We start from the raw sequence: 23,972 nt of genomic DNA on the forward strand, positions 1-23,972 counted from the left end.
CCTATAAATAGATATGTAACAAGGCTAGGCACATAAATAAACATCTTCATGTCTCCCAGATGCAAGCTATTAGTTTATTATACCAAAATTTGCACTGAGACAGCTCACACACAGTATATCAGGGCCATTGTTGACTGCAGAGAAACTGACAAATTACCACAGGGAAACGAGGACAATACAACAACAACAGCATCAGTGAATGGAAAACAACAGGGAAGATCAGAGTACCGGGAGGGTTGATGAATTGTGTGACAACAGGTGAGGGATTAACAGGAAACAGGTGTGAATGGGACCAGCGGACAAAACCAAGTCAACTGAGGATATCTAGGGGTAATGACAAGGGACAGAAATACAAGACGATCTAACAGCGATGAATGAAAACCTAAACAGAATACAAGAACTAAAGTTCAAACAAAGTATGAAACAGAACACAGACTAAAACAAGGCACTGAGAAATGACTAATCCAGAGAAAAGACAAAGAAACAAAAGACCAAGGACCGGCACACAAAATCAATGGACCATGACAGTTAGTACCGTCACCTGACAACATTGAAGTCCCTGTTTAGATTCCTGGCTTATGATTTTGCTTGGAGAGTTCTCCCTGTTCCATCGTTCTCCCGCTATTCTCTGGGAATACCTGGGTTTTCCTCTCCTGTTTTTTTCCCCCAATGGCGTGGGTGTTTATGCAATCACGATTGTCTACCCCCCCGTTAGTCCTGTGATGGACCAACAGCCTGTCCATGATGTACCCCACCATCTCACTCTATGACTTCTGACTAAAGCGCTCCATCAGCCCACCAATCATTCGGGTATAGAAAACAGAAGGATGTATTTCATGAAGCCTAAAATTGTCTCAGAGAGGGTAGTTTTTTTAATGCACAACAATACACACCACAACTTAAGTCAAACAAGTAAATTTATTATCGTTACAGACTGATAATGTCATTTACATTACATTTACATTCTTGAAATGTATAATCAATCTTAAAGAAGTTAAATCATGAGGACAATCTCATAGTTATGCCATTTATTTAAACTAATTCGTTACTCATTTTGCTGGTACTCACATGGACCAATTACAAATTGATTGGTCTATGACCTATTATGTTACTGCAGTCATTTCAGCATCACATCAGTGCTTATATCCCTTTCACCTCCAGTTTTTCATCATTACCAGTGTGGGTCCTTGACTTCACCAGATATACATAAGGAACAGCATCAGTACCATCAGAACCTGTGTCTACACGACAGAGCATGATATGACTGCTTTCTCAAAAGGAAGGCAAATTGCTGAAGTTTGTTCACAGACATGCAACAATACCCTCTGTCTCATGCCATGTCACAGTAATCACTGCATTTATTTATAACATTTTTCTTTCATGAGTTTCCAGAATGAGGTTAATTCATCATCGTCCCCCACACAAGAGAATATGTGAATTCATAAAAAGAATGAATAAAAAAAAAAGAAAAAGAAACTTTAGGCTGGAAGAATGTGATATATTTCCAAGATGATGCCAAGTTGTCTCTGGTGCACTCAAATGTTGCCGTACACATTACAATCCTGCAAAGTTTAAGAAAACTGTGGTCAGTTGTGTGGCTCTCTGTGGTTGAAAGGTTTATATTTCACAACAAAGAACTGAATCCGTAAAAAAAAAACTCATGTATTCATGTCTTCATTTGAAATATGGTTCAGAAAATGGAACTGCATAACATATGTAATGGAAGCCAAGCACGACACATGATGTCACATTGCTAAAACACCCAGCAGCCCCAACGCTTGTGATTACTGAGCAAAACACTCTCCTTCTCTGTTTGAGCCCCATGATTTGAGAAAATCTTGGTAAAATGTGTACCAAAAACCATATCTTAATCTTCTGTCTAAACAGGTTGTTATCAAGGGATAAGACTGAATGTAGCTTGCTTTTGAAATGAACTCACAAGCTACTGTAATCGGGATGGCAGTGCACTTCTTTACAAGTTGCAGCAGTTGCTTAATTTTGGCTCATTGAACTTCTTTTCTTAAGAAAAATTAATTCTATATTAGCATATCTAACATATAGTTCCATCTGAAGTCTATGGGTACGCACACGTTTGTGTCATAAAGTGCTTAGTCATTGTTTTAGGGAAAAATGTCAGGAACAACGACTTCACAACTAAATCAAAAAACCAGTGCTGTCTATCATCTCATATTTGGTGTGTACCTGTTTTGCTGGCATTTGTTTACACAACAAGTTTCTATGAATATTCGGCAGATAATTCTGCAGTAAAGCTGCATTCAAGTAGTGTCTGAAACGTAACAGCAGCTGTCTAATAACGTTAAAAGTCACAACACAGTCCAGGAGTCGTCACAGAAATATGGAGACAGACATAAAAACATAACTTTCTTTTTCTGAAATCAAACGTTTTTTTTCAATCAATATGGAAGATGATTTAACAATATCCTATTCTAAGCGGCCAGTTTTGAAAGTTTCGAAAGACAAAAATAATCTTGATTCCATGATTCGAGTGTCACCACTAAACACAGCACTACTGACCTCGGGTGTAACAGGGGGAGGCCGTCTCCGTTTCCTGAATCAAACAGGATGTTAAAGAAAGAAAATAATCAGTGTACAACTAAAAGAAACACAACAACATATCATTTAAAGGGACTAGGGTACAGCTGTGTTGCTCACTCTTTGGGGGATGGAAAGCGCTGTTTGGGGACACAAGTCTCACATGTTACAGCGTTGGTGTTGTTTCTGCAGGAGCAGAAGGAATAACACAGCTTTAGCTTTTGCCTGCGATTCCTGGTGCAGTAGGTGTTGAATAGGGAAACACTTACAAATAGCTGACACTGAGGCCAGCAGCGTTGTCTTGGTGCCTGCAATAAAATAAATTTTAAACAAGGCAATAACAAACATTTAATTCATATTACTTAGTAATTTCCATCAATGTCTAGTACGTCTGGAGTTGTACAAAGGAAGGTTGAAAACAATACCTTGAAAACCGGCTCCAGAATGACCTACAAACACATGGTCAACCAAATATTTAAATTAATAAAGTGTGACTTTAAGAATGGGAGTGGTTAAATCAACAGACTAAATTAAACAGCAATGAAGATAAATGAAGACCTACCTCTGATTTTGCCACCCGACTTGACCATCCACTCTTCTACTAAAAAATAGCAGGGTTGTAAACATGAGGCATTCAAACTAAGGAACTAAGACTCAAAATGTTGGCGTTGGTTGGTCTTACCGAGAGAAACGGCTCCAAATAGATCTCCTGTGTGTTGGACGCATAGTTATTTTCAAAAAAATGGGTCACATGAATTTGTGGACTTTTGAAAAACAGCCGACCGCTTACATACCGTTTTTCAGGCCTTGGAGGCTTCTCCCTGTCTCCCTGATAGTATCTCCTTGACATTTTAATAAAGATGTGAATTTCTTTCAGACAAGAGACTACCAAAAGAAAACAGTCTTGAGGAAATTAAAAAAAAAAAGCTTACCTGGATACTTTATCCCAAAGAGATCTCCTGTTAAAATCATGAACACACGTCTTTACATTACTCTTTGATGATAAACAGTAAAATATCATCTAAGATATCATCTTTAGCCATACTGACTCATCCACTCAGGATAATATTTTTTGAATGGGAAAATATTCAGAGAGCAAGTTGTCTTTCTTCAGTATAGGTTTGATGTTTAAATACATGCCTTTTCTCTGGTCTCAGAGGTGGTCCCAGCTGATCATCAGGGGTTTTCCTGCTGGTCAGAAAAAAAATACTGTAAAAACATCCTTTAACAGGAGCAAACACACACATTACAAATAGCCTCATTAAAACAGCTATCTGTGTCAATTGGATTGGTATTACAAATGTAAAGACACATCTTGAACTGATGTCTATTTACTCTACCTCTTCCTGTAGATGAATACCCCAAACACAGCGGCTAAGATGATTAAAATGAGTGCAAAAAGTGTGACCGGAACGACCACTGGAGCAGAGCCTCTCCACTGGTACATCATTGTTCCTGGTGATGCAGAAGGACGGTGAGTGCAACGGTAGTGAGAAATACCACTCAAATCATTGTATAAAATACTTGCATGACATATAAAGGTGGCAGATGAATGCTGGGCTCTAACCCTTCACAGTGAATGAAACCGTGTTGGCTTGATGCTTTTCACGCCAGAAGATGGCAGTACAGGTAAGACTTTTGGGTCCGTCTCCTCCAGCAACCATGAATGTGACGGTGGACGTCCTCTGCCAGATGCCTCTTGATAATGAAATGTCTGAGACCTCACTGGTGATGTAAGGGACACTCCATGAAAACTCTGGAGGATGTGATGGACATGTGTGATTGACAGAGCACGAAACCTTTACAGTTGAACCGGCATCGACTTCAGCCGGAACTGTGGTCATCACTGGTTTTTCTGGGGAGGCTGAAAAGCACAGAGCATAGTCATCGTTCAGATACAAATAGAAATATTTCATGGCGTATTTAGACAGTATAAGTGATTAAGATACCTTTCATAACAATAAATACACAGCTGTTGTTAAATTTGTATTTATCCCGTCCTTTCTCTGCATGAAAGCAGAAAGGCCCATTGTCAAAGGGTTTGATGTCATCAATCTCCAGTGAGCATTGTCCCTCTTTCACATCTCCCAATATTCTGGTTCGGTACAAAAAATGGTCGATTACATAGCTCCAGTCATTATGGAAGACAATGCCCCCTTTTTTTTTGGACCAGATGCCACGGGTCATGGGTTCATCCTCTTCGTCCTGGAAACTGCATGGGATCACCACACATGAGTGAGTCAGGGCGCTGAATCTGAAAGGAACATCCGCAGCCAGAACGTGAAATGCTGTAGAGAGAGATGAGGGTCGGGGTGGGGGCTTATATCAGTCTACTTGTCATCAATCATGAAGGAAAGGTCAATTTTAAGAGAACTGAAAAATGCACCCACTGTCATTCTTATGTGGCTCTGACTCAACTTCTTCCATTGGTTTCTCATATTCTGGAACGAGATTAAAGTGAGCAATATCCAAATAAGTATCTTCAATTGTCATGTTCTCATTAGACAGCAATTTAACATTGTAGTGGATGTTCACATCAACTTGCGGGAGTGAGATATAAACGCTGATAACAAGATAAAAGGCAACCTGTGGCGGGGTTGTCTGAACCTTTAAAAAATGAAATTTTCTGAAAAGGAATACACAGTATTGTTTGTTCCTTAGAAACTAAATTGTTGGTTTTACTTCTTGATTTTGTGATGACTGAATTTAGAAAACAAGCAAAATGTATAGCCTCCATACGCAGTTTTTCTAATCTCTCTCAACTTTTTGTTAGCTTCAGAAAACCTTGACTGACGTCAGCCAGCTGTAATTCACACTCACTTTATACCATTATTGGTCAACTGTGTGAAGGTGAGAGACCGTTTCTGCCCATCAATTATGATTGAACAAGATTTAGGCTATGTGTTTACTTTTACATGATTTTATTCACAAAAGTAATATAAACACATATTGGCTCTGTGTTGAGGAACTTTTAAAGTTCTCTATTTTTTTAAATTGTGAGACAAAAGCAATACAATCTGAATTTAATGAGTTTAAATTATCTTGCCAAAGCGTAACATTTTCCCACTGTTCACTTGCTAATGCATCTGCAGTCACCCAATGACTGATTGCCGCTACTGTCTTTTTTAATTCTTCAATTCATGCTACGTCACTACTGCTGACATTACTCGCAAAGCATGAATGCAGCCACTTTCACACAGAAGTCCACAAATTCTACTCTTTAGCAACCTCTGCTGCAAGAAAGAAGTTTAAAACAAGTTTTAAAAACTGTTCAATTGGTTGCTAACAGCTTTTGGCATAAAAACAAACAGCAGAAGTGCTAAGTTGGCATCAATGGTGCTTTAGGCTCACAGTTGATACACTCATTCAGGTCAATACTAAACGCAAAAGATGTGATCAGTGTGATCAGAGAGAACATCACCCTGCCCTTAATGAGCTTCAGATTTGAAAGAGCCAGGCAAGATGTTTTCTCATTTCCTATCTGTGTCCTAAGCTAATTAGCTGATGGTTTTAATGTACCCACGACTCCAGACATCCCAAGTCTCCCGGAAGGTCCGGGAGTCTCCCTGATATTGATAGTTAATCACGGATGCCCGCGAGTCGGATAAAATATCCCGGATTTTAGACTATTCGAGGGAGTTTTTTTTTTTTTTTTTCAATGCGAGTGAGAGCGTGCAGGCAATAAAATAACTCGTGCAACTTGCGTGTTTCGACTGCGCAGGCACGAGAGAGAGGGGTGTGGGGAGAGGTTGCTTTTGAAACCTGTCTGTCCAAAGCGACGCTCTGTTCAACGAGCGTCCAGGGCGACTGCTTGTCGGGGGGAGGAGACTGAGTCATCTCCCTGAAATGAGTTTTTGGAACTTGGGATGTCTGCGACTAGGCTGCGGCTACACGAAAACGTTTTTCACTGTAAACGATACTTTTTCTTATCGTTTCGCTGTCGCGGCCACACGGAGCCGGCGTTCCCACTACCCCAAAACGATAGTTTTTGAAAACGGGTTCCAGAGTGGGAAAGTTTGAAAACGGCCTCGTTTCGTTTCCATTGTTACAGCTAAAACGTTTTTGCGTCAGTCACACGTTGACGCTGGGAGCCAATTTTAACACTTCTCTATTGTCTCACAGCGTGGCGTGACACAGTGGCGTGTGTACTGCCTCGTTTCATCGTTTTTGTCTGGACAGCAGCGCGTTTCCGTGTGGTCGCAAGAATTTTCGAACCCGTTTTCAAAAAAAACCTCGTTTCGTTTTCGTGTAGCCGTAGCCTTATAGTACCCACATCTCTTAAAGTGTCAAACTATCAGGTTCAACATGTAAAAAAACTCACTTTTTATGTTGAGAATTGCAGAGTCTGAGGTATTTCCAGTGTTAAACTCTGCAGTGCAAGTCAAAGATCTTCCATCATCTTCCAGAGAGCCAATAAATGTCAAATTGAACTCTGTCCTGTATGTATTGTTGAACATAATTTTGGTTTTAAACGAACTCTGCATGTTTTTGTAGTTCCACACAATGGTTGGTGTGTTTTTCTTGCATTTGTAGGAAACAGAACAAATGACGCTCTTTGCTACACCCTCTGTTACTTCGCCTGGTGGTTCAACCATTTTGATGTCTTCGTGGGGACCTGAGAAGAAAATGTGATTGTACAGATAAAGCTCAAGAGCATAAATTCGAATTCGAATTCGGCACCTAATGTTGTACCCACATTCAACATTCAGTCTGAGATCACTTGTGGCTCTCTGGTCACCGGGGTATCTGACAGTACACTTCACACTCTTGTTTTCTTCTTCTGCAATCCACGTTCGCTCTACTGTTCTTTTCCAAATCCCATCTGATACCAGAGAGTCCATGAGGTAGTCTGTCCCAGATATACCATGTAGAGTTAGGACCGGCGGATCAGAGAGACATGTATGTTGCACACTGCAAGACACTCTGCTCTGTTCTCCCACCCTTGGGATAACAATGATTCTCAGCTGTGGTTCCTGTGCAAGGTCTATGAAATCAAAGAGAAAAAAGTGAAAACAAAGAGAGAGCAGAAGTGACTCTAAACTTTATATCTATACTTTATAGAGTTTAGCCAGAAAGTTGACTGCATAACAGGAGATTAACACTTACCTGAAACATGGATCTGAACGGTCTTATCATAAAATGAGTGGCCCTGGTCGTGGTAGGAAGTAATGGGTTTTTTATCGATCCACGGGTAGATGCGGTCTTGGTCGTGTGACATCTCCAGCTTCTCTATCTTAAGGCTACAATTCCTGTCCTCCGCAGATCCAATCACTGTGGTTATCCCTCTATACTTACTGATAACATTTCCTCCTCTTTGGTTGAAAACGGCTGGGTAACCTTGGCTCTCGTACAAGTACCATATTACTTGGAGGCCCTGAGGCTGGGAGTTAGCACAGGAGAACTTGCAAGGAATGAGAAGACATGACCCTCTCAGTCCTGTTATGCTTCTAGGAGTCAAGAAGGACCAACCCAGAGAGAGCATATTTCCTGCAAAAGTGAAGCAGTTGAAGCAAAGTTCCAGGTTGTTATCAAGGTTTCTGTGGAGTAACTATCTGAAATGAAAACAAACGATAAGCACTTTTTCTGTTGGTGAAGATAACATGCCACTAAACATGAGGCAGGGTTCCATCTGAGCCCTGCTTCATGGTAAATAGGGACACAGACATGAAACAAAAAAAAATGTTGCAGATGGAAACAAACTGATAAATTACATTGTCTACAAGCATCATGATGTTTGTGAAGTTTGTGGGTGGGGAGAGAGTCATCCCAGTAAGGTACAAAATGTAGAGTCTACTTTAAAAAAAGCTTTGATGTTTTCCAAACTATGTTAAATGTATGCACCTAACCATGTGCGGATGCCTAAACCTAACAGAACACAACATATAAAAAAAACCTGCAAACAATGAAAAAAGGTTTGAAAGTAGGGGACAAACTTAGACAGACTTAGGTCTCTTTGATGTACGGTTTCGGACATTTTCCTAACTCATGATGATGAGTTTTTAGCCTCTTAAAATTGAACAGCCCTGTGCATATTCTTTTTTTTGTGTCCATCTAAACAAGAAAAAAAAAATGATTGTCCAATATCAAAAATGCATGGACTTCTGGACTGTCTTGTCTATTTATAAACCCACAGGATCCAGAAAAAGATACTATTCAAGATGACTGATGTTAGCCCAGCAACAACTTTCTTTTGTACCTGTTTTGACCTCCACTAATTACAGTAACAAGTAAGAGTGAAGTGAGAGTACTGTTGAGGAAAAAACATGGATCATAGATGCTCTTGCATTGACATGAGTTATAAAAAGCTAGCTTAATGCAAACAAGGGTTTTTCTGGCTCTGATTATTTGCTTCAGTTACAAGTTTGAATGCAGAATGCAGTACAAGAACATTTTATATATTTTTTATGTATTTCCCTCTTTAAAAATTAATGCTGAGAAAAATATTTAAATTGACCAGCAATGTGTAACAAATCTATGATCACGTGACATTGCATGACATAAAATGTAAAAAAAAAAAAAAAAAAAAACATGAAAGGGGCTGGAAAAATATGATTAGTAATAGTAACTACATTCTACCAAAATCCATTTCACTACAGAAATTGTTGGTGATGCAAAGGAAAGACTGGACAGTCTAAGATGGCTGGTAAGGTTTTTACATGAAGAAAACTATTTGCACTCACTTTTAACTTGGAGGGTGATCCTCGCTTGCTGTGTCTGTCCTCCAGTGAATCGTGCGTCGCATATCAGAGATCGTCCATGGTCGTTAGCTGTTGATGTGAATGTCAGTGTAGAAACGGTCTTCCACAAAGTATTCCCTCCTACCTGTGTAGTATGAGTGGAGGCTGGCATGCCAGCATAGTTCCATGTGAGAGTGGGTATATCTTTAGGGCATGTGTATGAGGCAGTGCAGGTTACTTTGCTTGCAATTCCCTCAAGGAATTCATTTGATGTAGGGCTGACAGTCAACTGGGAAAAGGAGCCTGAGACAGAAACAGTAAACAAATGGTAAGATTAAGAATAAAGGGAAAATTGGTTTATTCATGCATGGTCATTACATACATTTGGCATCAAAAGTTTTGAAAGCACTTGTTGTGATGCCACCAGGGTGTTTGACAGTGCACTTCACAGTTTGATGGTCTCGCTCTATGACAAAAGTTGTTGTCAAGGTAGTTGTAGATGTGCCATCAGCTCGGTCAGTTTGACGTTGATGGTCGTTTTTCAGTGGGATGTTGAGGCTGAGAATCGGGGGATTTGTGGAACAGGTGTGATCAGCGGAGCATTGCACAGTTATGGTGTTTCCAACCTTCATGTCACCAGTAATAACAATTTCCGGATCATTTGCCCTGTCTTTGCAAAGGACACGGTAATTAAATGCACATGCATACAATTAATAATCAGCTATAATTCCAAGTTCAAACTGGTAACATACCTACAACCTCAATTGTTACGGTTGTGTCATAGAATGCGTAGGTGCTTTTTCCAACATTCTCTGGATCTACCCAAGGATAAAGCTTCTGTCCGTGGTGAGACCAGGACACTGGATTGATCTCTAGAGTGCACGTTTTGCCATATAGAGAATGTAATACACGTGTTTTTCCATTGAACATGGAGATGACATTACTGGGGTACCAGTTGTCATAAACTAAGGGATATCCTCGGCTCACATACTGGTACCAAACAACACGATCTGGTCTCGCAGGTGGATACATGAAGTAGTCAAAACTACAAGGGATGACCAGGCAGGAACCCACCAGGCCTTTGATATTGTTTGGCAAATTTACATGCCAAGTCCTGGACCTGCAGAAAACACATCCGGCAAGAAGGAAACAATAATGCAAAATAAATGACTAGATTAAAAAAAATATTTTCAGCTCAGTCAGTTTTCATGTTTGACAAATAGTTAGAATTAAAAATGAGTACCAAGAACCCAGAAGCGCAGGAAAAAATGGCTGAATCCAGACATCTTAGGCTGAAGAGAATGACATTTCTAAAAAAAATAAAACAAGTAAAATTTGTACTTGTGTCATGCATTGAAGCTACAAAACTTATATGGTTCAGTGTAAAGAGGGAATTTGTCTGCATAAAGTAAGGAAGAATCAAGCTCAAAGCTGCAGGGCAAAGACTTCCTGTCCTGGCTTTCAAGCTTGAACAGTTCTAGCAGTGGTGTTTTGGGTAGAGAAACCGCCTTATACACCCAAACCTTATTTTCTGTGAAAGTACAGGTTATTCAATGAAAGAACAGACATAAAGTGTAAACAACATCAACAGCCCAATACCGTTGTCGTACTACATATTTTGGATATTTTATCATCTGCTCAAATTCAGGGAAACTGAAACTGAACTAAGCATCATTTGAGGGATGAGAGAACTTGTGCCCAACACTTTCTTTTCACATTATTGTGAATTTTAATTCAAATCCAAATAACTGCCCTATTTAGAAAAAACACTAACAACATTACTTTCTTTAGTAAAGTATATCTGTTTATGACCAAAATCTAACATGTCCCCAAATTAATTTTCACGTTTTAGAGGAAAAATATAAAGTGTAATGTTGACAATAATACCAAAAACCAAAGTGTATTAAATAAGAAGAAACTATTCAGAAATGGAAAAACTCATGAAACCTTACAGTAAAGCCTGGTATAACACCATACATGTTTCTTATCTAAAATCTATGCTAAGTAAACTATCTTAGTGAGAAAAAAAAAAAAAGAGGAACAGAAACTATGCACTTTTTTTCCAAGCACAGAGTTTATTCTCAAAAAGATGAAATGAAAAAAATGAAAATAAAACAGGCACTTCCCCTTAGCGCATCTATGCAAATGACAGTGAAGCTAACCATTTGGTCGTCGTCGTAAAGCTTAAAAGTTCTCTTGCTGTTGATCAGTTCGAGATCATCATGAGCCATCAAAGCAAAAACCTGAACAGCATCATTTATACATTAACTCGTCTAAAAAGAAACTAAACAAACCACTGTTCTCTCATCATAAATAAAGCGTAGAGAAACCGCCTTATACACCCAAACCTTATTTTCTGTGAAAGTACAGGTTATTCAACCGAAACAGGATTTCAATAAACACTGTATGTTTCAGATATTCAGAAATAACCTGGTAAAAACATACATTATGCACTCTAGATTCAACTGAAAAAACATGTGATGTTACATTTCTCTAGGTATTTCAGTTAAATGAGGAAGCAACATTTAAAACACACCAGGAAAATAAATGGCACCAAAAGTGCCAGAAATACAATTTGTAATTTACTGGAGATTCACGGCAGATATTTCATAAATAGAAATCAGGCAGCTACAAAACAAACATCACTGTGTTGTTTCTTTAACAAATGCTAAAATGTATCGATAGACTGAAACAATTCAGCTTGTTTCTAAAGCACTTTAATCTTCAAACAGGCGAAACAACATAGAATTTCCTTGTGAAGAAAACATTCCCAGTACCACTGATCTTATTATGATACCTTATTTATAGCATATAAATGTACCTTATGATAAAATTAATAATCAACTGAGAGACAAATTGATTTAAAAGTAATTTAGATGTTGTCACTGATTAAATACATATATAAATAAACCGTATATTCCTATTGTCTCCCATACAATATGGCATTACTAATAAAAAGGTCTGTAACACTATCAGCAACTAAAACTAGTCGCACCTCTGAATTTGTAATCAACATTTATCTATTGTCATTAACTTATTGTTCAATCATTAATGAGCAGTTTGTTCTAAATCAGAATTTAAAGTTTTGAAATGCAAGAAAATTAAAATGCTTCTTCCTACACTTTTCTGTAAAAGTGCAATGACTTACCTCCGGTGTTGAAATTAAGAAGAGTTACCACTTTACAACTTTTAAAAACACCCCCCTTCGTCAAGCCTGCCCTAAAAAAGTGGGCAGGGGATATGATTTCCCACCTACAAGGAGAGCAAAGATCCTGTTTGCTTTGATGGATGCTGTTAATAGAATAGAATAGAAAATACTTTATTCATCCACCATGGGGGATATTCAAAGTTATCAATAATTAAATAAATCAATAACTTCTTAATCTATTAATAAGACTTCAGTGTAAAAAAATATGTATTGTATAATATATTTTTCTCCTAAACTTTCTGTTCAAGTTGGTTCTTTCTTGCAAGCACATGTAACCCCCCCCGCTGGCCATTAGATTTAATGCAATTTTAAGGTGCTCCGACATAATCTTAATTATTATTTTTTTTATCAATTCTGAAATATCTTGCTTCTTACTTCTAAAACTTCTTTTGCAATTACAATCAGCTTATCAGCTTCTAACCAAAGTTTTAATCTAAATTTGTATAACCAGTGACATGGTATATTTTTTGCAGTTTAGCAGGTGCATTTAGCAGTCTAATCTATATGGTCTTGGTAATTATGTAAGTAGTACCTACATATTTGAATTTCCTCCTATGGGGGATGAATAAAGTATTTTTCTATTCTATTTTCTATTCTTTCTATTCTATTTTTCTAAGTTTATTTTGGGCTGCATGGTTGTGTGGTTAGGACTGTTGCCTCACAGTAAGAGGGTTCCTGGTTTGAACCCCAGCTGGGAAACTCATTGTTGGACCTCACCCATATTTCAAATCTAGCCGTCATTTTGAGCTTCACGCCTGTCTAGTTTCCTAACAGATCTCACCCACTTGTGACTCCCTCATGTTGACTAAATCTTTCCAGATTAACCGATCATTTAAACACCTGCCAAGTGCTCAAAAAACAAATGTGTTCATGCTTCAGTTGGTTTCTTGCATGAAAGAACAGACATAAAGTGTAAACAACATCAACGGCCCAATACCGTTGTTGTACTACATATTTTATCATCTACTCAAATTCAGGGAAACTGAAACTGAACTAAGCATCATTTGAGGGATGAGAGAACTTGTGCCCAACACTTTCTTTTCACATTATTGTGAATTTTAATTCAATTCCAAATAACTGCCCTATTTAGAAAAAACACCAACAACATAACTTTCTTTAGTAAAGTATATGTGTTTATGACCAAAATCTAACGTGTCCCCAAATTAATTTTCACGTTTTAGAGGAAAAATATAAAGTGTAATGTTGGCAATAATACCAAAAACCAAAGTGTATTAAATAAGAAGAAACTATTCAGAAATGGAAAAACTCATGAAACCTTACAGTAAAGCCTGGTATAACACCATACATGTTTCTTATCTAAAATCTATGCTAAGTAAACTATCTTAGTGAGAAAAAAAAAAAGAGGAACAGAAACTATGCACTTTTTTTTTCCAAGCACAGAGTTTATTCTCAAAAAGATAAAATGAAAAAAATGAAAAGAAAACAGGCACTTCCCCTTAGCGCATCTATGCAAATGACAGTGAAGCTAACCATTTGGTCGTTGTCGTAGAGCTTAAAAGTTCTCTTGCTGTTGATCAGTTCGAGATCATCATGAGCCATCAAAGCAAAAACCTGAACATCACAGCATCATTTATACATTAACTCATCTAAAAAGAAACTAAACAAACCACTGTTCTCTCATCATAAATAAAGCGTAGATTCACTCCGGGTGCTCTGGCTTCCTCCCATAGTCCAAAAACATGCATGTCGGGTTAGGTTAATTGTCAATTCTAAACTGTGAGTGTGAGGATGCGTGGTTGTTTGTCTCTGTGTTGGCCCCGTGACAGACTGGTTGTCATGTCTGAGTTTTTGTCTTGTTTTTAGTTCCTGTTTAGTTTTTAGTTTGGTCATGTCTTAGTTTTAAAGGGGAACTCCGGGGCATTTGAAGCGCATTTCCATTGCTAGAGGTTGTCAAATACTGATAGTAGGACACAGACAGGTGCAAATCTGCGCTCCCTGTGTGGAGATCGCGCTGTTCGCGCAGCCTGTCATGCGAGGCTAATACGTGGTGGCTAGGGGCAAGTGCTAACCCTTCCACGTAAAACAACAACTTGCACACTGCAGAAACGTCACACCACTTTATAAACCATCCGACAATAAAGTCACAAGCCTTACCATCAAAACCATATGCATGGTTCTCACATTACTGGCATGGGGACGTTACAAAACAATACATGCCCAGTAGCCTAATATTGTTGTAATGCTTTTTCATTACTTGAACGCAGTTTTTCTAGAGAAGATAATTGCTTTGTATATGTGATTATTGTCCATTGACTCTTTTGGGCTTTCACATGCGTGAGCGTACAACTAACCGGTGAGTTACATGCTGTTTATTAAGTTGTTTTGTAACGTCCCCATGCCAGTAAGTTGTTGTTTTACGTGGAAGGGTTAGCGCTTGCCCCTAGCCACCACGTATTAGCCTCACATGACAGGCTGCGCGAACAGCACGATCTCCACACAGGGAGCGCAGATTTGCACCTGTCTGTGTCCTACTATCAGTATTTGACAACCTCTAGCAATGGAAATGCGCTTCAAATGCCCCGGAGTTCCCCTTTAAGTCAAGGTCTAGTCTTTAGTTTTTCCATGTTCCCCAGCCATCAGCTTCACTCATGTCACCTGTGTTTTCCCCCTCAGCTGCACCAATCACTCCCTCAGTATTTAGCTTCCAATGCACCAGCACCAGATCCTACCCCGTCACTGATGATAGTCACCGTTATACCAAATCAAGTTTTGTCCTTTATTTTAGTCATAGTCATGTTTTTGTTTTTTTACCAAGTTTCACAGGTTAGTTTTTGTATTCCGGCTCAGCTCATCCTTAAAATAAACTAAGTTTTGTTTTTGGATATCTGCATCCGTGTCCTATTTTCACACCACGCATATCACCCAACGTGACACTGGTAACCTGCGACCCTGAATTGGATGAGACGGGTATGGAAAATGGATGATTAACTTTATAAATTAAAATCAGTTAAGCACATTCATTTTAAATAAGCTGTATTTTCCCACCCTGACAATGCAGAGAAGTTGAAAATATCACATCAGTACCAGAAGCCATTGTGACAAAAAACGATGATGTGATGGTCTTCTATGCCTGCAAAGAGAATTTGCATCAGAGCTATTAATACATTAATAATGCATAAACTGGAGAATACCCACATCTAGTCACTCTAACAGACTGCATGTCCTGTAAAACAAAAGACAATCTTAAAATTCAAATTTCTCCATTAAGCTGTGCTGTGCAGGTGAGCTCATTGTGGTCGTCCTTCTCAGGAATGAGCCTCAGGATGGACTCTTTCACGTACCAGAATATATTTGCATAAATCTCACTGATCTCCTATGGATTGGTTGTCTGATTCTGTGAGAGTTTGGGCACATCTGAGGGGCAGGTATAGAGGACTTAAATCATCCTTGAATGGATGGCTTTGACAAAGACATCGCAGGGGTTGGAGCATCATCAATAAATGAAAAGGGTGAAGATCAGTTAAAACAGCTGTCATACACAATATAGATTTCTTACCAATTAATGTTGCTGCTTTCTCTATCACTTTTGGCTTCGTCTCATTGTTTAGGTTTTGCTTGAACACAACTCTCGAGTTTCCTTAGAAATTGCATTTTTTTCCTTGTGTGGTGTGTGTTCACTGTATTCCTATCTTTGGCTGTGGATTGTTCACTCATCCACTATCTAGTAAGTCTGCCATCTTGTAGTATTCTTCAGAATTTCAACTAGAACTTTTTATTCACTGTTCAGTGCACTACACATGTGTGGTACACTAAATTTAGCTTATTCTAAGCATGCAAAGGGGCCGTTGGCACACATTTCAGACTTACTGACCTGGTATGTTCCCTCCCAACCATTGCAATCCATTGATAGTGCCCTGCCGAGTAATCCCAGATGACTGCTTGTGACCAAGGGAAATGTGCCTCGAAACTTTTACATCAGAGAGAATAAAGATAAATAGTGCATGGTGCATTCATCACGGTTGTATGGTGAATCACCCCAGTTTACAACAACATTCATGCATTTTTCTTCTACCCCACAAGGAGAAAATCTTTGAAGCTGAAGAATAAGGATTTTTAACACCCTAACCCATTCACAATATCCACATCCTTCGTCAGACATACTTCTCATGAACTCTTGAACTAACACAACACACGCACACACATACTTCCCCTCCTCCCCACTCCTACCACCCTCTTATTGGGTCAAAAGTCACCTTTCAAAAAAATTTGACAAAAACGGTATCTTTATTCTCTTTTGTGGCTGTACAAAAGGATGGGTGTGCGTTGTAGGATTTCACTGGAGGTAACTGGGCTGATCAAAGTCCAGGTTGTGTTTCGTAGATATATTGAGTTTTACTTTGCAGTGGTTTTGTACACATTTGACACATTTGTCACATCCTGAGCCAATGAGAAATGAGAAGAGAGAACCAGACAGGCCTCGAATGTTCCCTTTCTCCTAATTTGTTGTTCGGCGAAATACAGATTAAATATAAATGTTCAGAACACGTATGTCTTGAGTAAATTGGGTCCAATATTTCATTCAGGATACGAGAATAAAAGAAAAGATCAGAATATATGTTCACTTCTCCCATATGAATTAAATCAACCTCATTTTCACTGCCAGCGTATCACCGGCTCTTGGTCAGGAGCCTGAAGCCTTAGTTTTAAATGCAGTGGGAGTCCCAAAAGTGTCAATTTTGGACATGCAGGGTTTCCCTGTTAATGTATCTGTCACAGGACACGTTACTGTGACAGAAGTAGAGCAAAAGAAACTACTAAAAACAAAAACATCAAAAAGCTCAATAAAACCCAAAAAAACAGGAGTGTTAAAGCTGAACCTGAGCACAAATGACACAAATAATAGACAGATATCCTGTACCCCGCCCAAAAACACTCCTCCCTCACACGTCTCCAGTTGGTCCAAAACGCTGCCGCTCGCCTCCTGACTGGAACACCTAAGAGGGAGCACATCACTCCCATTTTAGCCTCCCTCCACTGGCTGCCTGTGCATTTTAGAGTCCATTTTAAGATTCTTTTATTTGTTTTTAAATCTTTAAATGGACTCGCCCCGCCTTACCTCTCTGAGCTGCTCCATGCTTATGCTCCTGCCCGATGCCTCAGGTCAGCTGATCAGCTGCTCCTGGAGGTACCGAGGGCCAAGCGGAAGCTCAGAGGAGACAGAGCCTTTTCCACTGCCGGTCCGAAACTGTGGAACGACCTCCCGTTTCACATCAGACAGGCCCCTTCACTGCCCATTTTTAAAACCCGTCTTAAGACCCATTTTTATTCCCTGGCTTTTAACCCAGCATGAGACTCTGTTTCTAGTATTGTTTTATTGTTTTTATTATTTTAATATTGTTGTTGTTTATTGTTGTTTTTACATTGTTCTTGTGTTTTAAGCCTTCTTTTATTTTGTGTTGTACAGCACTTTGTTTCAGCCAAAGCTGTGTTAAAAGGCTATATAATAAAGTTGATGATGATGATGATGATTTTTATTTGTCTCGTGAATGTACAATCATTTAACTTTAGCACAAAAAGTCAGCAGAACAAGAACTATAATACTGTCAGAAGTTATACTGTGCTTTACAGTCATTGTTTTTGCAAACAAATCCCAGTTTGAAGTACAGGCATTCAGACTTCTATGTCCCAGAAGACTGTTTTGTGAATGTTCCCAGTACAAAAGTACAAACAAATAAAAGATCCATATAAACATAATTCATTCTTTGACAGGTCACAGATATCCATGACAAGACCTTAATTTAAAATAATATTCACTTGTTATACGTCCCATACCACAGCGGGGGCAGCAATGTAAAATATTTTGCCACTCAGAGGTGTGCCTGGATAGGAAAGTAAACTAGGCGTATTACCTCTACTCAGGACAAACATCACGCAAGGACTAGACCAAGAAAGTAGGGTAGATAGGGGCAAAAGCAATAATTCATCATAAAAGTCTTAGATGTACGTTCTCACTTTATCTTTTCTTCTTTAAGTTTTATGTTGATTTAGAGGCCGAGAAATAAAGGTTTCAGTGGACTATTCTTCAAAGTTTCAGGGGGTGCCCTGTCTTTGGCTATAGGAAGATTTTCATTACTTAGGCCTTGGATCTTAATGAATTTATTTTAGACAGCTCCCGTTTGTTCTCAAAGTGTTTCTCTGATCTTTCCCACATTGGACCATGCCTAACCATTTGGCTATATTTTCATGCTAATCCGCTACTTACAGATTAATTCAGCTAATAAATTTAGATGCAGATCTGAGAACACAATATTACCAGTTTAAAACTGTCCTCCTTCATGAGTAAAACACGATGTGAACTTCCACATTTCATTTAAATTCTTTCGTTTTTTTCTATATGAAAGATACATTTCCCTCCCAATATGTTCAGAATAACATATAATTCTTAAAAAAAAACCTAAACATTTCAGTGGGAAAAACATTGAAAACATCAGAGCTATCATGATTGGCAGTAGTTTGCATAACTTAGCAGACAGCTAGCCTGACTGGCATGTTCATAAGTTACTAAATCTGCCCTTCAATCTCTTCCTTGTACTTCATTATCATTCGTTGAAGTATTCGTGAACTACTTTTTGGAGGATTGTCCTTACAGTCAGTCAACTCAGCCACTGCCAAACTTTGGCAGCTTAGATCTTAGAAAAAAATGCTGAGCAAAACAATAGCACATCAAGTCATATTTACTTTAGCAGCTGAAATTCATTCAGCTTGCCATAAAAAAAGAAGTCAAGTCCACAAAAATATTTCACATCTATATTTAATTGAAATGAGCATTTTCTTTTATAAACAAATAATGATTGCTAGAATTATAGATCCAAACATAACACACACAGTATTTAGCATGGGATTAAATGTACTTATACGAGACTTTTGCAGTGGATATAGGTAACAAAGGATTATGACAATCATTTTACAGCACAGCTAGATATTGTTCCCATTGGGATTTTGTCAGCATGTTTGCAAAAAGCAACTGATCACATGTGATGATTATGAGCATGATTTCAGTATATTGGTTAATTGCATATGTTATGAAATATCTAATTCGACAGTTGTTCAAAGGTTTCCGTAGACGTTGAGATCTGCACTGTTCATGTAGTCGTCACCATCAGAATTCTGCAAGAGATTAAGGTTATTATCACAAATGTTGATAGGACCAGTGTACCAAAACGTATTCCGTGGAACAAATCACTGGAAAAAAAATGTTACACTCATACCCCCTTGAAGTTGTTGGACCTTGGCTGGCTAAGGTCCATTAACAGCAACAACAACAGGAGGAGGAAAAAACAGTGATTTAAGATATTGGTGTCCAACAACTGATTCTGAATATAAAGTGGTTAGGTTCAGTCAAAATAAAATATCCACCTTTTTGGGGATGGGAAACGAGGTTTGGAGGCTTTTTGTCCACCGCAGGATTGTAAATTCACGTCACTGGGTCTGTTAATCACAATGAATGCAATAACACTTTGCAAAACAACTGTGATCTATTTGAGAATCTTATATTCAACAAACTTACCGTACCTGTCACCGATGTCCGACATGTCCCTTCTGGGCCTCCTGTTAAAGAATAAAGTATAATAGACATATAGTAGTTTATACAATTATGAAAAACACTGCAAGGATTTGTCAAACGTCTCAGAAAAAGTCGTCTTAGAAAAGTTGTCTTACTTAGAAAATCTACTCCAAATAGATCGTCTTGCCAAAAAAGAAGAACAGAAACTTTACAAAGGTTTTAAGGAACATAAGAAAAAGCACAGAGTTTATCTTAAGGTTAAAAAAAGCATTCCACTTGCGCACATCAATGCAAATGACAGTATAAGCAGAACTTGCTGGCCTACTCAAGGCTATGAGAGGGGAAGTATAGAATTAGCCATTCGTAGAAATGAAGATTCTTGAAATGTTACGTGCCTTTGAGCAGATGGTCCTGGGTTATCGGAACGAAACCTGAAATGTTTATAGAACCGTTTATAAATACGTTTAATGCTACTAAGACAACATTATTTTTCCCAGCAAAGATGAGAAAGTAACCTTACCTCCGAGACATCCTGGATAGCCGGTTCCACATGCTGAATGGTTCAGAAATTGAGATTATGTTAATTCAATTAAACTAAATCCCCCGATATCATGCAAAGTGAACTTAATCTGCTTTACTACATTCTCACCTGCTATCCCGACTCTGGAGCTCTGCAATGCGATTCCTTCAGCCGAAAAAAAAAAAAAAAAAAAAAAAAAAAAATCAATATTTCAAGAAGGAGTACATAATTCTTACTGTTTGCATTTTATTTATGTTGAGAATCTGTACATGAGCAAGAGTATGTATTTTTTTCTCGATAGGGTTGTTAATTATCTGATTTAATATAAAAATATTAAAATCGCTTTGGTACATTAATACTCACTTGTACTTTTTCACCACAACAATGCAGAGAAGTCCAAAGATCACAGCCGTGCCAGCTGCCACTGAGACGGGAATGATTATGTAATTATAGCTTTCTGTACCTGCAACGAGTTTGAATGAGAACCTATTTACAGTCAGATTTGAATGGACATATACAGGGACTTCCTCCAACTTCAACAATAAAGCAGAAAGATCTCACGTTTTATGTGAACTGGTATGAAGCCTGAGGATTTCACCCCTCCATGAAACTCTGCAGTGCAGTTGAGCTTAGTGTGGTCATCCTGCTCTTGAGGAATGAATGTCAGGATGGACTCTGTCCTCCATCTACCAGAATCTATGTCTATGTGAGTCTCAATGATATCCTCTGGACTGGTTTTCCGATTCCATTTGAGTTTAGGCACATGCGAGGGGCAGGTATGGAAGACTGAACAGGTGACGGTGAAAGGTTTTCCTTGAACCGGATTCCTTGATGAAGTAATCACAGGTTTTGGTGGATTATCTGTAAATAAAGAAGCAGAGATCAAATAAGAGGCAAATTGACTAAACAGAAAACTTACTACTGATTTATGAAGACATGGAAGTTGGCGACATACACTGCATTTTAAAATCAACGCATTTTTTAACAAATGAGAACTTGTCTTTGGTTTCAGTTGTCTTCACCAATAGAATCCGGAAACAGAAAGGACCGGTGTCATGATCTCTAACTCCAGTTATTTCTAAGGTGCAGTTGTTCTGATCCAGATCTCCCAGCAGCTTTGTTCGCTCCTTAAAGCTGTCCAAGACCAGTGTGTTATCAATATTGTAGATCATTTCATCCCATTTTTCGAAGCGATGCCAGATTGCTCTGATTTGGGATTTTGAAAATGTTTGGCCTTCAGGATGGGTGAATGTACAGGGTACCACAACACAGGAAGTAACCAGGGTGTTAAGTTCTGATACAACAGAGGCCTTCCACTCTCCACTAAACACAGTGCTGGAAACAGCTGAGGGGACATAAGAGGAGCGACAAAGAAGTAAGTTAGTAATGAAGAGCATGTGCAAACAGACAAATAATAATAATAATGATAATAATAATCATTTACCTGCCATGAGCAGACACAATATCATCCTATTTTTCTGTTTGTCCATTCTTCTTATGTGTCATTGGTCCAATATACTCTGCAATGTTTACATCAGGTTAAAGCACACAAAGAAATAAAATGACGACAATTACAGTCAAACAACAAAGTTGCAAGAAGTGACTTTAATTCCAAAAGCACTTTTGTTTACCTTAGGCTAAATGTGTTTATACTCAGTAAAGTTTAGTGTACATCAGGGGGAAAAAAAAAGATCAGCTGTTATTTAGATGTTCTAAAGGTAAATATCACTTACTTCACACATTAAAATTCATGATACTTTTGTGTGTGTGTGTGTGTGTGTGTGTGTGTGTGTGTGTGTGTGTGTGTGTGTGTGTGTGTAAATCAGAATGAATAGGCAAACAATCTACAGGTATTAATTACTCATGTGTGATGATTATAGTGCCTTTTGGATCATCATCACATTGGAATATGCCTCCTATTTAGGGCACCAATTAACCTGACATGCATGTTTTTGGATAGTGAGAGAAAGCCAGAGTACTCGAGGAGAACCCACTCATGAACATTAGAATTTTAGAACAGATTAGAATTATTTTTTTTTAAATGGGAAGGAAATGGCATCTGAAGATTCACTTCCAGATTCGCTGACACTATTTGCCTAACCATTTCTAAGATATGTTACAGTTAAAAATGGCTAATATTTCATCAGCTCAGCATTTCCTCATCTTGGACCTCAGGCCCTTGCCCTGCGTGCTCCCTTCCCACCGGAACATGCTGTCAGCCATGGTGGTTGGGTGAGCTTGAGAAGGAGAGTGGCAATCATGCGGCAAAAACTCAGTGAATAAGACGACTGACTCTGACTGTTTAAAGTTCAAAAGTACGAGTAAAACTGCCCATCTGCCAGCACAGCAAATCTTTAAAGAGATGCACCACTGCCACATATTGATTGCAGTTGAATTGCACTTCCTCCTTTTAAAGCGGTGTTTGTGTACTATAGTTCCACCCGCAGCCTAGACACAGCAGATATTCATATTCACAGTTAAACCGACTAATTGCCTTTACAGTTTTTTTAGACTTTAGTAAACATGCTGTAAATCCAGTCCAGAAGAACCAAAAAATTCCCTGGGCATAAAAGTATTGGGTATGCTTGGTCAAAATGAGGCTTTGGACACAAATCACGTCAACACCAAGAGGGCTGTGGAGTTCACAGGTTCTCTTCAAATTTAGTTTTGCGCAATTAGCCATAAACAGATAACACATGTATCACTTTTGTTGCTGTTGTCATACAGTGTTTACTTGAGGCTCTGTATTTTCTGTCCAGTCAACCTGTCTGTTTTATGCACGAGATCAAATGCCACTTACATTTTTTAATCATTTATCATTTTGATGACGGATCTTGAGGATTAAGGTCTGTAAAACACCTTTTTAATAAGTATCTGCGCTTCCTTTTCTTGGTATTCTGCGAGCCCTTTTGAGTCTCATTCATTTTGAAATAACAATCCAACAGACAATGACAAAGACAAAACCAAACATCTGTGAATTCTAAGCTGCATTTCTTTTTCCTGAGGAAAACAAGACATTAGAAACTTTAAAAATGCAATATTTACTGAAAATATACTGAATCCTAATCTCTTGCAAATTCTAGTTGAACCATACTTAAGTATAGGGTAGCATTTCAGGAATCTTACCTAATGAGGGTGCTGTCTTGCTGGTCGTAGCTGCTGTGTTTACCAAAAAAACCTCCTTGAGGGTGATGGCATGCAGTGTGACAGCTGTGTGATAGTGAGAAGGTGCTCTGTCTCTGGAAATGTGAAAGCTGATGCTGAGGCAGTAGCTGTGGACTTAAACATGCAGACAGCAGGGAGTGGTCTCTTTAGTCAAACCTGCACATACTTGCATGCAAATTTTCAAATCAATCAGGAAGAGTGCTAACAGAATTAGACTATGTCGTTCAAAGTGTCGACTCGTCATACTTTTTAACTTTAGTGAATTGGAAATTGATTTCAAATAGAGACATATGGCCTCTTAACATAGTTTTAAACAAATTAACA

The 23,972-nt window shown here is 38.5% G+C and overlaps 2 protein-coding genes and 1 long non-coding RNA gene across 3 annotated transcripts; all 3 read right to left on the minus strand.

Annotated features, from left to right (window-relative positions):
• Positions 1-872: 872 nt before the first annotated feature.
• On the minus strand, positions 873-8,035 carry LOC142380576 (uncharacterized). The gene is made up of 17 exons (XM_075466489.1): positions 7,660-8,035; positions 7,250-7,537; positions 6,875-7,168; positions 4,944-4,994; positions 4,503-4,841; positions 4,121-4,417; positions 3,894-4,008; positions 3,651-3,741; positions 3,486-3,547; positions 3,348-3,395; positions 3,236-3,262; positions 3,116-3,154; positions 2,979-3,002; positions 2,823-2,861; positions 2,674-2,739; positions 2,536-2,569; positions 873-1,562 (listed from the first exon to the last, which is right to left on the minus strand). Exons 1-17 carry the CDS (start codon positions 8,033-8,035, stop codon positions 1,536-1,538), a joined length of 2,217 nt encoding a protein of 738 aa, XP_075322604.1. The 3' UTR covers positions 873-1,535.
• Positions 8,036-9,182: 1,147 nt separating this feature from the next.
• On the minus strand, positions 9,183-10,339 carry LOC142379908 (uncharacterized). The gene is made up of 3 exons (XR_012769803.1): positions 9,983-10,339; positions 9,613-9,900; positions 9,183-9,533 (listed from the first exon to the last, which is right to left on the minus strand). It is a non-coding gene; the product is annotated as an uncharacterized LOC142379908 (long non-coding RNA).
• An 8,868-nt stretch (positions 10,340-19,207) lies between these two features.
• Positions 19,208-23,718, minus strand: LOC142380577 (myeloid cell surface antigen CD33). Its single transcript, XM_075466490.1, has 13 exons — positions 23,610-23,718; positions 21,928-22,003; positions 21,439-21,828; positions 21,045-21,344; positions 20,847-20,946; positions 20,613-20,648; positions 20,484-20,516; positions 20,296-20,394; positions 20,119-20,169; positions 19,972-20,007; positions 19,816-19,887; positions 19,668-19,695; positions 19,208-19,566 (listed from the first exon to the last, which is right to left on the minus strand). The coding sequence occupies exons 2-13, from the start codon at positions 21,971-21,973 to the stop codon at positions 19,507-19,509; spliced, it is 1,251 nt and encodes a 416-aa protein (XP_075322605.1). The 5' UTR covers positions 21,974-22,003; positions 23,610-23,718; the 3' UTR covers positions 19,208-19,506.
• Positions 23,719-23,972: the final 254 nt, after the last annotated feature.

This window comes from Odontesthes bonariensis, chromosome 5 (genome assembly GCF_027942865.1).
Source record: "Odontesthes bonariensis isolate fOdoBon6 chromosome 5, fOdoBon6.hap1, whole genome shotgun sequence".
Taxonomy (NCBI): domain Eukaryota; kingdom Metazoa; phylum Chordata; class Actinopteri; order Atheriniformes; family Atherinopsidae; genus Odontesthes; species Odontesthes bonariensis.

Coding starts and splice junctions, on each gene's coding strand:
- LOC142380576 (XM_075466489.1), bottom strand. CDS start 8,035: ATGCTCTCTCTGGGTTGGTCCTTCTTGACTCCTAGAAGCATAACAGGA. Junction 4,418..4,502: donor TGTATTTATTGTTATGAAAG/GTATCTTAATCA, acceptor TGTGCTTTTCAG/CCTCCCCAGAAAAACCAGTG. Junction 4,009..4,120: donor GGTTTCATTCACTGTGAAGG/GTTAGAGCCCAG, acceptor CTGCATCACCAG/GAACAATGATGTACCAGTGG.
- LOC142380577 (XM_075466490.1), bottom strand. CDS start 21,973: ATGGACAAACAGAAAAATAGGATGATATTGTGTCTGCTCATGGCAG. Junction 21,829..21,927: donor ATTGTGTCTGCTCATGGCAG/GTAAATGATTAT, acceptor ATGTCCCCTCAG/CTGTTTCCAGCACTGTGTTT. Junction 20,008..20,118: donor ATTTGGAGTAGATTTTCTAA/GTAAGACAACTT, acceptor ATTCTTTAACAG/GAGGCCCAGAAGGGACATGT.